We start from the raw sequence: 14,870 nt of genomic DNA on the forward strand, positions 1-14,870 counted from the left end.
ACTGTGTAAACCTTTTCACGCTACATTTGTTTCTTATTCATGCCATTTGGCGGAAAGCGGCAGCAGATGGAAAATACTTATTTTAGACAGCTTTAAAATGCCAAAGTGAAGAAATTGCCCATCTGAAGGCACCTCGCTTGCCCGTAAGTTGTTATAGGAATAGAAATCTGCTCATATTAACTGGTTTTATATGGAAGGTAAATGGTCTCATCACGGATGATGTGGTGCTAGTCCCATATGAACTGTGTACATTTTACACCATTTTATCATTGTAGTCTCTTATATTTTTCCACAGTTTGCTCTCTAGTCCCATGGTAATGTGTACTACAGATTGTACCGCTACACTGGTAAAATCGCACCAAGGCTTATATTGTATTGCTCTCAGAATAAGGCGCTCCGTGTCCATCCATCACAGATCCAGCTAAAATTGCCTGCAATGGCGTCCCTTTGGTTCTGTTGATGTCGGCTATTTTAGCGGACCATTTGTCCGTTGTTCTGAACCCAGCATAACAATTTACACAAATTAATTTTCAGTTTTGGGGTGGTGGCCAAAACTTTTCATGTTGCCTTTTAAATTTGAGTGCAACCTGTTCACATTGAAAGTAGGCATTCCATGTAACACTCTGTATTATCTGGGCAACAACTAAAAATGTGGCCCGAGGCAGCTTAAGGGCTCCAGAAATTAGAGTTCTTCACTGCATACCTGGTGAGCTACAGCCAAATTCAGGGTTTGTTTCTCTGGCACAGAGCTTTCATTGACCCACATGCATACTTAGTACTCCAAGTATGCATGCTGGGAGTTGTAATTTTACAGCAGCTGTTCTTGGAAGACCTATGGAAGTGAAGGGGGCATGTTGGGAGTTGTAGTTTGACAGCAGCTCAAGTGGCAAAGGTTGGTGAACCCTGATCTAGGAGATGCTCTGTTTTGCTGCATGCACAATAACCCTTCCTATTAAGACTCCTTGTACTTGGAAGTAATGGATTGCCTATGGTCTGAGTCATGGTTATAAAGGCAATTGAAATTTTGTGAAGTTGGGTTTTGGTTATGCCTAGAGTTACCCTTTACAGGATTTTTCCTTATAAAACTATAAAAAAAAAAAAAAAAATCCATTTTGAAGTCTGTCTGCCAGATCTGAAACGTCTCCCAGACCAGAAGTAGTTTAGTGTAAGGTTCATGAATAGGATCAGAAATATACCTTTGTGGCCATTCATCCCTATACCGGGAGATTGGGCTAGATTTGCTTATGTAGGTTAAAAATGTTAATCGCGCTAAAAGGGAACTGTTGGCAAGCGATTATAAAGTAGAGCCAGAGCACTTGCAGCTCTCTGTAGATGCCCACTGTGCACTTGCAGCTATCTGTAGATGCCCTGTGCACTTGCAGCTGTCTGTAGGCGCCCACTGTGCACTTGGGGGCTGACTTGTATATACATGAAAAGATCTCTGCATTGCATCTTCAGTCTGTGACCACCATAGTATGTTTCTGCTCCTATGAAATGTCCCTACACTACACTGTTATTGGCTTTGCAGACATTTGGGACTGTGAATACTCCCTTATGGTTATAGAAGACTGGCAGATGTCTATACAGGCGATTTGCTTATCGTGCTGCAGCTCACCACAGCATTTATCAATGCAAGGAGATCGCTTGACAATGCAGGAAGAAGTCTTTAGGGGCTTGTCTCATGGGCAGAGGTATTTGGTAAAACACCACCAATAGGTAGTTTTACTGCAAATAAGCAGTGAGGCTAGCACACTGAAAGCACATACTTGGCATGGGATGATGAAAATTAAAGGTAAACTGCCCTATTGAATCATTGGCGCTACTGTTACCATATAGGCTGAATGAGATTAGCTTTTTCCCACAAACTGCCATGCCTGTTTATTGGTTGTGACTTTTATATTGCCGCTCACTCAATTCACCCAATAGACTAACTTGGCTTATAGGCAGTGACAGTGCCAATATCAGAGCCCATGAGCAAAAGTGATTACTTGGAAAAGCTAAGCAGCTTGGAGGGCTTGAATCAGAGATATATATATATATATATATATATATATATATATATATATATATATATATATTTATTTTCAGAATTTTGTGCAGATTAGCGTTCCTTCACCAAGGTTTTGTAATAGGATTCCGCTTCCCTTCATTAACACATTTTCACCTTTCCCCATTACTGCGGTCCGCCTGCAATGTTGTTGTTGTCAAGTACCAGTCGCCATTAGGTTTTAGAAGAAAAAGAGCTGAAAATAATATGCTAAATAATACGCTTAGAAAAAATGTCTACATTTCAAATGAAGAAAATTAATTTTAAGCTGTAATAGTCACAGTTCAGAAAGGGCTGGAATCTATTCTAACAGCAGTCATACAATATTCTCTGCTGGCTGATAAACCATTCGCAGGGAGAGCTGTATTATTTGCATTACAAAGCCCACTTGCCAGTTTGCAGATTGGAATGTCACCACTACATACGGAACGGCAATATGTTCCTCTAACCATTTATAATAGCTGCTTAATTGGTAAACTAGGATTTATTTGCCCTGAGAACCAAGATTTTTTTTTTAGACACCTTCATGTGGAACCCGCCTTTGTGTGAACAGGCTCTAGGGTCTAAAGACAATGAGTTATTCAGATTCAATTCAAGTCTGGAGAAAGTGTTTTCCATCTTTGTTCTAGGTGATCTTGCTGCAATAAATGGGAAAAGTGAAATTCTAATGGAAATCCTTAAACCAAACGTGCTAAAACTGTGTATGTGGAATTCTAAGTAAAAACTGTAAATGTGGATTCCATGTCATAATAAATGAGTTTTAATAATTGAAAATAGTTTTTGCACCTAGAACTTGCTATAAGAAAAAAAAAAAATTAGTCTAAGGACCTTTTCAGTCACCCATTTTGTTGATGCTCCTCGGTCGAGAAGCCTCGGTCTGCACTATGAAATCTCAGACCGCACATTGAACATCCTATTCTGATCTGGGCAGACGGATGGGAATTGGACATGCTCGAACGCCTCCTCCACAAGGACCATGGGTCAGCATGATAAAACTGAACTATGCATGTCCCCATTGATGTCGAGTGCAGTCTTTCAGATTCTGACTGCACAACATTCAGAGAAATTGGTCAACCCTGTCATCTTAAAGGACCCTTATACTTCATCACTTTCCAGCACATAAATATAATGTGGTGTTATAGACATAGTCCTAGTAGAATACCCCTTACAACCCAACTATGTATGGTCAGGAGCAATGCTGTGCAGAGGTGACCCTTCAATTTAAGAATAGACGGCAGTGTCATAGGGTGGCTGCTCGTTGGTCCCATGTTATTTCCATATGATAAACAATTACTTGTTTAGCTAAACATGGCTGCTTTCTCCAAAAACATTGCCGCAACATGGTGGCTCAATGGTTAGCACTGCAGCCTTGCAGTGGTGGAGTCCTGGGTTCGAACCCCGCCAGGAACAACATCTGCAAGGAGTTTATATGTTCTCCCCATTCTACAAAGCCATACTGATAGGAGAAAAAAAATGTACATTGTGATCCCTATATGGGGCTCACAATCTACAGTAAAAAACAAAACAAAAAAAAACCAAAACACATTGCCACAACTGTACACATGTAGTGAGTGCACTTCTACTCCAATTAAGTGAATGGGTGTAGTAGTGGAGGTCAGCTCCAATCTGTGGACACGTGTGATTGTTTTATTCAAAAAAAGCTGTCATGTTTTCGCCTTGAAGAAAAATGCTTGGCATATTTCTTAGGCAAGACTTTGCCCTGTCTCAGAGTCTGGTTTGTCCCCACTGGAAATTCTGGTCAACAATTTCTTTTCTGTAGTCAAATAAGACTAATCTGAAATATATCGGACTCCGGCGCGGTTTTGGAAATTGCAGCATATCAGTTATATCTACGGAAACGCTGGCAGTTTCCCCATAGATATAATTGTAACAGAAAGTCCGTGAAGGAAAACTCTGCGAGCTTTCTGTATTAAAACACTGTGGAAAGAAACGCAAAGCCCTCCCGTGGGTTCTTAGCTTCAATGGGGTTTTGCCATCTTACTGTTTCAGCAGTTTACTTGTTTGTTTTTTTTTCTTCTCACTTCCTGGATTTCTCCCCTCTTCCTCCCCCTTCGCTGAAAGGGAAACTGAAGTATCACAATACTTATGCATATCAAATACTATTCAGATGCTTGTAGAGAACAGACTCCATATTATTGGTATTTTTTTAGAGAGATAACAGATTGGCTTTATCAGCAAACTGCAATTAGCTGAATTGACTGTTGGCAGAGCTGAGTGATGTCACTTGTCCTATCACACAGGTCCTTGGTTATTGGAACGCTGTGTAAACAATGGGAGGAATGAGTTCACATAGCAGGTAATCAAAGCAGAATTTTTAAAGCAATATATTTAGGGAAAGTCTTCAATTTACATAAGCTATCAGTATAGTTTGGATCCTTGAGATGTGAATACCCCTTTAAATAAAAGCATGAAAATTGAGATTAAAATCATGAATCACTCAAGCTTGAAATAGACATTTTATTTTTTTGACAAAAAAAAATAAAAATCACTCAGATTGACTATGTTGGGTATAAAGTGTTATGCATGTTGTTGTATTACAGATTCATGACATAATGCTGATGACCTCCTATCTCCCAATACTGTTATTCTCTGTAACGTAAATGGAGTAGTACACAGTAAAAATACTATGGTATGCATGCTGTATTACGCAGGTGTTCCTTATATGAAAACATTGCTTCAAGTAGTTATTACATTGCCACATGATGGCTGCATACCATGGCTCAAAATGTCTACTGACTAGTAGCATTTCCATGTGAAGTCACACAGGGTGAATGTATTGGGTAGTACTTAGACTAGGTTCACACTAGCGTTTGCCTCTCCATTGTTCGGGTCCGCATAGGAGTGCGAAAGACTGGCAGTCAGTCTGCTAAAGTGCTGACCCACAGACCCTATAGGCTATAATGGGGTACGTTGAGTTTCCACTGGAGAGGGAAGCCCTCTGTGCAGGACTTTTCTCTCTGCTGTTCTTAGACTGAATCTGTGACGGGACCTCCTACGGAGACTCCAGCATAGATATGAACCTAGCCTTACTGTGTATTGATCTTTTCAGGACTTAAAGGTAATGGGTAGATGCCGTGCTTGGCTATCTTTATTAGTCCCGTAGACATTGAATGGAGCAGTTGGACACATTCTTGACCATTACTGCATTCTGATACCTTCAAAATGAGGCTTTGGGACCCCTGTTCTGGGGCTTGATGGAGGTCCTAGTGTTTGGACTATTGCTGATTTATATGCATTTATTCTGTGGGAAGGTTCTATATGTTTGTAGTGGGATGACCCCTTTAGTGTTACATTTGCTCACAACATACCTGCATCTTGTACATTACGTATCCATCATAGGAGAGTTACTGTAAAGTATTGTCTTATTTTATGTTCTTTTCTGACTTGGGTTTGTCATGTACTACATGTCACGCTATCTTCACAAGGATACATATTCCTTACACTGTATGCAGCTACGTTTGTGTGTGGCTTTTATATAGTCATCCCAGATACTGAGCTTTTTTGTTGAATTATTGAATTTTCAGCTCTTAATGCTGTGTGTATTATGTATTAAGGCACCGTCGCACAATACCAGGTATTGATATTGGCCGGCATGGGGTTTATTGTCCCATTTAACTGTTTTGGTGGCTTTGAAGAAAAATGACATTGACTAACTAGAATAATATGGGAAAAATTGGCAACGTAGTATTTTTGCTGATTGTTTATACTGGCTGTGATGGATATTTCTGAATAGGTTTTTGTGTAAATGTCACATATTGCCAAGGATTATATCCAGCAGAGAAGGGGGTGGGAGATATACGTTTTATGTATAGTTTGTGCAAACATTACAGTATAGTAATTCAGGATATACAACATTTACAGAGGATTATAAGGCAGCTCATTCATAGAAAATGACAGTCCATGCTGATTTGGTTATTATCCTCTGTCATTGTACGCACAGTTGTATTATGGCTGCAGAGTTTTAATAATACTGCCCTGCTGTACCTCCATATGCCTCTATTATACGTATCCCGTATGCATTCTGTATTGCATGTATTACACAGATCTTTCTCAGTATGTCCTAATAAATATATATATTAGGACATAGAGATATATATATATATATATATATATATATATATATATATATATATATATATATATATAATCTCCATGTATATAGGGGGACTGGGTCTCGTGGGGGTTGGGAACGAGGGAAGAGCAAGATTAAATTTGATTAGTACAATCTTTATTTCATATGGTCCATGTATGTAGCCCATGTATTTTTACATGGAAGCGAGTAAAGGAATCTACAAAAACTTTGACCCATGATCAGTTCCATTCTACATAATATTGGTATTGTTCATGAACTATTTCTTCTAGGCAGGAGTATGATGCCTTATACACCGTCACATTCAATCTGCTACCCTGCGGGGTGCATACTAGTGGTTTTATGTGCATGACGCTTAAATTTGTGTAGAAAGAAATACTTTCTATTTTCAATACATTTTTGACTAAATTGCTTGTAGTTTAATTTGTGTAATTCACATTTTAACCTCTTTTTTGGGCACTTAGTCTCATAATGGCCTTCTCTTTTTAATGCCTGGCTCTCTCACCTTCAGTCTCGCCTTGTGCCAATCATGCAGCAATTCCCGAGCTATGTCGGCACTATTAAAAGCAAGGCCGGGCGTGCGGTCTTTTCACCTGCTGTAAATGACTCTTCTCATCCAGTTGTGCTGATGTAAAGTGCGCAGGAAATGTGAGTTAATCCGGCACTTTCTTGGGGTTGTCAGCTCCATCATTCTTTTCTGCTTGGCTACGGTGCATTGTTCCCATTTAGGACTGGTAGTGAATCTCATGAAGATACTAATTGGTCAGGCGTTAACCTCTGACGTGTACCGAGGAATAGTCTCAATTAGGCTAATCAGAAATAATTTGCCTATCCCTTTGACTGTGCTATTTAAAGGGTCTAGTGACAGCTACTGCTGGGATTGCTTTTAGGAAGCGAGGGGGAAAAACACCTTTTGGCTCCCGTAAGCCGCTTACGCTAAAGCTGTGTAAGCAGTAATGTGATTGAATTTGTTCAGTGTGATTGCAGTTTTGTAGAGCAGAACTAGCCGCAACGTTATAATTGGCCCCCGTAAACTATTTTTCTTTTCTTTTTTTTTTCCCCTTGATTTACTTTTTACATTTTCTTAACATTTGTTACATTTAAAAGGATTTTCCAGTGCTATCATATTCCCAAACTAAACTTAGGATGTGTCCTCCGTATCAGTAGCTGTCCGAAACTCAGTCAGTGTTTGGCATGTTCTGCGGCCTTTTTGTTGCCAAACACAGTGCCATTCATTGTATAGCAGATTTGGTTGGTATTGCAGCTCCACCCACGGGTGTAACTACCACAGGGCCCGGGACATTATCCGTATATACTCGAGTATAAGCCGACCCAAAATATAAGCCGAGGCCCCTAATTTTACCACAAAAAACTGGGAAAACTTATTGACTCGAGTATAAGCCGAGGGGGGGGGGGGGGGGAATGCAGCAGCTACTGGAAAATTCAAAAATTAAAATGGTTGGAGTTTTTGGGTGCAGTAGATGCTGGGGAGGGGGTGTTTTGGTTGTCTGTGTGCCCCTTCCCTGAGCTTGAGGACTGGTGGTGTTTTTTTTTTTTTTGTTTGTTTCCCCACCACCACTTGGAATTCAGTCTGGCTGAATATAGCTTGTGGCTGAGCGGGCATGGTAAGCTATGTTGGGCTGACTCTCTGATTCCTTTGACTGCACAGCCCTGGTGCCCTCTTCAAGCAGCTGGACATGAGGTGTGCTGGTTATTTCAGCCCTGCCAATCTGATACTGAACACCTATTTCAAGGATAGGTGATCAGTATGAAATTCCTGGAACACCCTTTTTAGGCTGGGGCGCCATATCCCCCATAAAGCAACATTTTACAGTGCCTGCAAAGTGGGCGATATTCTGGATAATCCCATTTACACATTGCAGAAAAAAATCCACAACAGAAAAGCTGTGATTTCAAAAATGTGTTTCTGAAGATCGCAGCATGTCAGTTATACCTGTGGGAACGTTGGCGTTTGCCATATACGTGTAATAAAGAAAGTCTACGGAGAAACTCTGCGGACTTTCTGTGCGAATAAAAAAAAAAAAAAAGTGAGTTTCTGCAACTTTTTTGTTTTCGCAGATTTGCTGTATTAGGCCTTAATCTTTTTTTTTTTTTTTTTAATTGTTTTTAGATTTAGAAAATCCATTTCCAACTACTTAGTGAATTTGGACTTAGACTTTAGATTTGGGGCACAAAATAAATGTCACCTCTTAGGAAAAGAAGAGCAACAGAAAAGCGTATTTTATTTTGGCCGACTTGGCACATCAATACTGTACAATATGGCACACGGATTGGGAAGCATGCAGTGCTTCGTTTTGTTTTTTTGTGGTGATGCTGTATTGGACACTTTGACAGAATTTCCTATAAATTTCTCCTATCATTAGGAGACCGTGCTAAAAAAAAAAAAAAAAAAAAAAGGATTGGCCAAAGCAGTCGGACAATTTCCTACAAGCATGATATGGTTGCAAGTCTTGGCCTGATCATATATTGTTATCCCAACCAAAAGCATTATGGTAACAGACCCATGTATTGGTCTGGTATTCTTGATTCTAATATGGGCGCAGTAATGCACTTGTGTTAGTGTTAGGCCAATGTCGCACAAGGCTAACAAGGTTCTGTAAAAAAATATGGATGGTTTCTTAGGTAAACTCTGCCCTATCCTTCCGCAGACCTTCCTGAAATCTAGATTGTAATGGTAGGTTACTTTTCATACGCAAAATAGTATTTCATTCCTTGGCAATAAAACTCATGTACAGTTACAACAGGTCTGCAGACCACCAAGGGGGCTATGTGACCCATTTTTCCCAGTTGTAGATCCAAATAAAAATCATAGTATAACTTCCTGACACGTCTGTCGTATTAAATACTTGTAATTGCCATTAACATAAGAATGGTCAACTTTATTTCCATGGACGATTTTGCTACGTTGAGAATGTTGGCTAGATTTTTAACCTATGGCATATGTCAAGTCTTGAGCTCATGAATCTGTCATTTCATTGACATAACCTATATGTTTTTATTGGCAGTAGTAAGACTAAGGGTGGTCAGATGGGTGGTCTCATAACTGAATATTTCCTCTTGGGAGGGATTGTTATTGCATTTATTATTTTAAAATTTTAACCTGAAGTATTTTTGTAATACAGTTTTCCTTTTTTTGTCAATGAGATATATAATGCGAATGTGTCTGATTTAAAAATGCTATTTTATCTGAAGGCAGCATATTATAGAGCAGGAGGAGAGGAGCAGAGTGATCATGTAGTTCTATAGTAAAGTTTCAGTCTATGGCTACGTTCACACCTGACTTTTTTTCTCTTCATATTTTTCCACCTTTGTCAATGTCTATAAAGCGCTGCGGAATAGGATGGCGCTATATAAGTAAGCATAATAAATAAATAAATAGAAGTAAGCATAATAAATAATAATAATAATAATAATACCTTTTTCAGGTGTAAACCAGGCGGACCCCATTATAGTCTATGGGGTCTGCGGATTTCCATGGGTAATCGTTTTTGTAAGCAGATTGTTTCTGTTTGTGGGGGGCCCCCACGAACAAAAATCCGAATACAGGTGCAAACCTAACATAACTTGTATTTTATTCACTGCTCATTCTGATCCTTGTTGTCATATGGACCATCCTACCAGTGATTGACAGCCATCTTGTATAAGACTACATAAAGAGGTAGCAGTCAGTCACTGAGTAGGATGGCCTAAATGACTACAAGGATCAGAATAAAATGCAAGTTATGCGGAAACTTGACCAAAAAACATCTCCATGTGCTCTGCTCTTCCTGCTCTATAACATGCTTTGTGCAAATTTTATTGTATATTTACCCTATAAATATAGAAGGCCCAAACCTTTACATTGGGGTCTACAGTGTTTAGTTGGAAAAGTCCAGCGTGTAAAAAGAACCTTTATAATATCATTTCACAAAGTCTTGACACGTGAAGGATCAGAAACGTTCAGTCATCTAAACCTCCTTTGTCTTTCTCTTTTATAGCTGACATTATCTCGACAGTTGAATTCAACAACACGGGAGAATTGCTGGCGACAGGAGACAAGGGGGGCCGTGTTGTAATATTTCAGCGTGAGCAGGAGGTAAGGGCTGCAGACCACAAAATTAATTTTATTTTATTCCCTCATTACAGGCTTCATGCTGCTTCCTAATTTTTATGTCTCTCTCATTGCCAAGGTTATCAATAACCAAACCACACATGACATATGAGCCTAGGTCACTGGCGGCTTCCTGCAGCTTGGGTGACTTGTTTCAAATAGGAATTTTATTCACTAGTCTCAGGGATTGTTATTCATTGCTGGGTGCCGACAATTTAAAGTGACAGCTACTGTCTTTTTTTTGTTTTTACATCATTTTTCATTCTAATGGGATGTTGGTAACATATCTCAGGCAGAAACGGGCTCTTCAGGGTCCCATTTTGCTTTCATGTTGCAAATTCGCCATGGCATAGGCTGTAGTGTTGGCCGTTGCCTTATAGCAAGGATATTGCTTAAGGTGGCCTTATAAATGGGTTCTTAACCTATGCTGAGTTGTTTTTGATTTAAATGGAAATGTTACAGGTCACTACAGGCCTAGTAACTAAAACCCTGTCATTCTGTGGACTTAATCACTGAGTCGCTCTAAAATTGGCACATCAACATGATATATTTTCCAAGTACGAGCTCACAAACGTTAACCTAGGTAAATAATGTTGCTTGTAATGGAAGCCATGAGTTGCACTAGCCCGATGCAAATCAGTGTAAAGATGCAGCTCTGTATATTGCCATATGCGTCCTCTGCACTATATACAGTGTTTCTCCGAAAATAAAACATGGTCTTGTTTCTTTTTCTGAAAAAAGAGCTAGGGCTTATTTTCAGAGTAGGTCTTAGTTTCAGGCACTGGAGCAAATCAGAGTCTTTTCTTATTCACTCCAGACAAGTCAATATAAATGGTTCTGGTTAGTAACCCTATCCCTAACTTGGTCACAATTGATGCTGTAGTGTCAGTGGGTCTTATACAAATTTACAGGCACTCTCTCTCCAAAGACACTGTGTGGCAGTGTCACCGTGCCCACTCCTTTACACTAAGGGGAAGTGCTGTAGTGGAATGGCCGTGTCAGTAGGAGTAAGCAGGGGTTTTGCATGCACAAATCCTCATGCGATCTGTGGTGATTCTGTCCCTGGTGGTCATAGGGTTAAAGTTATTCCATAAAATGATGGTTTGTTCACATATGTTGGATTTCCCTTTGGTAAAGAACCAGTGTCAAAAATTTGAGACAAACTTCGATTTCAGCTATGGATATGCCAGTAGATCTGCATTTGGGCTAGCCTGATTGTAATCCAGCGGGAGTAAACTACAAGACTTATGTGTAGAATTTATAAGGGTCGGTGCACACAGAGTTTTTTGGCACTGATTTTGATGCTGAATCCGCCTCAAACTCGGCCTCCAAAAAAAGCCTCCCAACCTCTCTATTGGGAGGCTTTTTTTGGAGGCTGATTTTGAGGTGGATTCGGCATCAAAATCCGCGCCAAAAAACTGTGTGCACTGACCCTAAGGAACCCTTCACACGGCGCAAGCGCCGCTCATTTAGACACATATACACGTGTCATAGCGGGGCGCTTCAAAACAGAGCCCATTGATTTCAATGGGAAGCGCGCGTATATGCCTATATACGCGCACTTCCCATTGAAATCATTGGGCTCTGTTTTGAAGCACCGCGCTCGGACACGTGTATACGTGTCTAAATGAGCGGCACGTTTACGCCATCTGAAGGGGCCCTAAGAGAGCATTCCCTAATGTAGCAAACTTAACCAAGAACAGGAACCCCCCACACATTCTTAGGCTTTCATAACTCCTATTTTTGCTGTGGAGTAAAAAAAAAAAATGCATCGGCAACACATTGTGAACTTTGTGTAAAGTGATGCAGAAAAAAATGCAGAGGTTTCCGCCACATGGGGCCCCGATGTAAATTAGTTGGGGGAAGAGAATAAAATGGGCAGAAAATACAAACAAAATTAAAATTACAGGTTTACTTTATTATGCTTCATTATAAATGGTTTCTTTGAAACGGATTAGTCAGAATTGCACAAAAAGAACAAAAAAACCCAATACATATCTGACAGCATAATTTACCCTGTAATGTTACACTTCCTTATTAACCGCTTTAATTAGAATAATTAACAAAGCAAGTAAAATTACAAATAAACTGGAGAGAAAATAAAATGGCAAGTATACAGTCGCTGTCTCCTGCTTTACATTATAACATTCACATCAAAGGTTTCTACATTGCACTCGTTCTTTTATATACTATACTTTACGGGAAAAGGATTTTTCTTATTTTCGGAAATCTCTGTTAGGGCAATTACGCTGCCGGGTACAGTACTACTAGGGGAGAATCTCTCTGTATGTAAAGTCCACTACAATAGGATTTCAGTGTGAGTTTCTCCACATTCATTGACTTCAATGGGGAAAATCTGCAACAAATCCTTGTTTACTGTACAGCAGAAATTGATACACTGTAGACTTCACAATCTTCACTGCAGTCAAGTTCTATGTGAAAGAAATACAGCATGTGGTCATGTGGGTGAGATTTAGCTTTCATCCATATTGCTATTATAATATTATGTCTGAAAATCCAGACTAAAATCTGCACCATTTCTGTCTCATGTTAATGTACATGAGTGATGTGCAAATTCACATGAAAGAGACGTCAAGCAATTGTTGAACTGAAAATGTACGTTCGATCATGGACAAATCATTGGCAACTATCATAGGAAGGGCTATCCAAATTATAGAGGTATATCATGGGGTCCTACTTTTATTCATGCAAGGTGATATGGAGTAGTACAGAACAAAACTCAGTAGACACATAGGTAAGGAGGGGAGACCATATTCTGCATATGGTTGACCATAGGAAATAACATCCATTGGACAGAATTCAAAAAGTGAAACGAATTGGTCAACGCGTGACAAAGTATTTGGGTATCCATATGTATGCCTCATGGGACAAAGCTTCACTATGCTAATAGAGGAGAGGGGGATGAACGCTAGGGCACTGCTAGGTGCTATGGAGGAATTTCAAATGGTGAAATTTGGTAGTAAATGAATTATCAGCAAAGATTGTCAAATGTGGCATAATTTAGGGTGTGTACGAAGCTGAAAGTGGGATAGCGCCTCCAACTGGCAGATATCATCCCCTTTACCTAGCTATTACACAATTTATGGGGAGGGTCTCACTAGCTCAAAGTAGAAGAGTCGATGACTTTTTTTTGTTTGCAACCTGCAACGTCTCCAATTCTTCTACTTTGCACCAGAGGAAAATTTACAACAAATTTACACAGGAAAAGGCTAGTGAGTAGGGATGAGCGATCGTGTTTGGAAAAGATCGGAGGCCAATCGAGAAAATTTCATGATCGGAATTCCAAACACTATCTTTTTAGGTGGGATCGAGATCGGTGATGATTTCCCACAATGCTTTGCTACTGGCCAAGCATTGTGGGAAAAGCTAACAATGATAGCCTTCACACTGAGTATACGCTCCGCTCATTCTGAGCGGAGCATATACTCAGTGTGAAGGCTCCGCTGCGGTTCCATAGGAATGAATGGAAGCAGCCTGCACACAGCCTTAACCCCCTGCGCGCCTGCTGCATTCATTCATTCTAATAGGAGACTAGCTAACCTGTCTAGTAGCTACTTACCTGCAGAGATGGCTGGTCCGGTGCCCGGTGTTCTCATTCTTCTTCGCCTCACTGCCCCCGCCTCCCAGGTTAGTGTTAAAGAGCTAAGAAGAAGGCAGGGCTTGTGGCTTAGAGTGTGGGCGGGTACAGGGCGGGGAGACGTGACGTCTCTCCTCCCAGTACCCGCCCACACTCTCCTAACCCTCCCACATTCTCCTAACCTGGGAGGCAGGGGGCAGCGAGGTGAAGAAGATCGAGAACACCGGGCACCGGACCAGCCATCTCTGCAGGTAAGTGGACACCAGGGGAGACTAAGTAGCCAGAGGATTAAAAAAAAATCCTCTGGCTACTTAGTGATTAAAAAAAAAAATCACTACACAGCGTGGATTCTAACAATTAAAGCGTTCAATTGTTAGATTCCATGTTGTATAGTGAATAGGATTGTTTTTAAAATCCGATCTCCGATTAGTAAAAATAAATCCTATTGACTTGCATTGGGATCAGAATTGGGCTCAAGATCGGGTTCGAATGAAAAATGATCGGAAATCGCATTTCAAAATCGATCCTGAAAAGTCAAGATCGGCTCAACCCTACTAGTAAGCGATGATCTCTCTTACCATAAGAAATGTAGTTTAGGGCATAACCACTAGGTGTGCAAGTAGGAATCTATTGTTCATTTGATAGCCATTGCCAAGATGTAGCAGGGATCATTGGCTCGACAGTAGGTAACCATTCAGATGTTTTTGGTTCTATGCTGTTACTATTCTTTTATTATTCCTTCTTGTCTGAATGTAACTTTTTTTTTTTTTTTTTAAATATCTTTTTGTTTTTCCATGACAGAGCAAGAACCAGCCTCACAGAAGAGGAGAGTATAATGTTTACAGCACTTTCCAGAGCCACGAGCCAGAATTCGATTACTTGAAAAGTTTAGAAATAGAAGAAAAAATAAACAAGATAAGATGGCTGCCTCAGCAAAATGCTGCATATTTTCTGCTATCCACAAATGGTAGGTATATCCGTTTACAGTATCATCTGCCAAGGC

At 40.1% G+C, this 14,870-nt stretch overlaps 1 protein-coding gene across 2 annotated transcripts in view; it reads left to right on the forward strand.

Moving 5' to 3' along the window:
• Nucleotides 1-14,870, forward strand: part of PPP2R2B (protein phosphatase 2 regulatory subunit Bbeta) — a 270,379-nt gene that overhangs the window by 198,363 nt on the left and 57,146 nt on the right. For both annotated transcript variants that reach the window (XM_075274753.1, XM_075274754.1), the window contains exons 2-3: nt 10,157-10,254; nt 14,669-14,834. In XM_075274753.1, the coding sequence (XP_075130854.1) occupies nt 10,157-10,254; nt 14,669-14,834 (264 nt within the window). The remainder of the gene's footprint in view (nt 1-10,156; nt 10,255-14,668; nt 14,835-14,870) is intronic.

The sequence above is a fragment of the Leptodactylus fuscus genome, chromosome 5 (genome assembly GCF_031893055.1).
Source record: "Leptodactylus fuscus isolate aLepFus1 chromosome 5, aLepFus1.hap2, whole genome shotgun sequence".
In the NCBI taxonomy this organism is placed as follows: Eukaryota; Metazoa; Chordata; class Amphibia; order Anura; family Leptodactylidae; genus Leptodactylus; species Leptodactylus fuscus.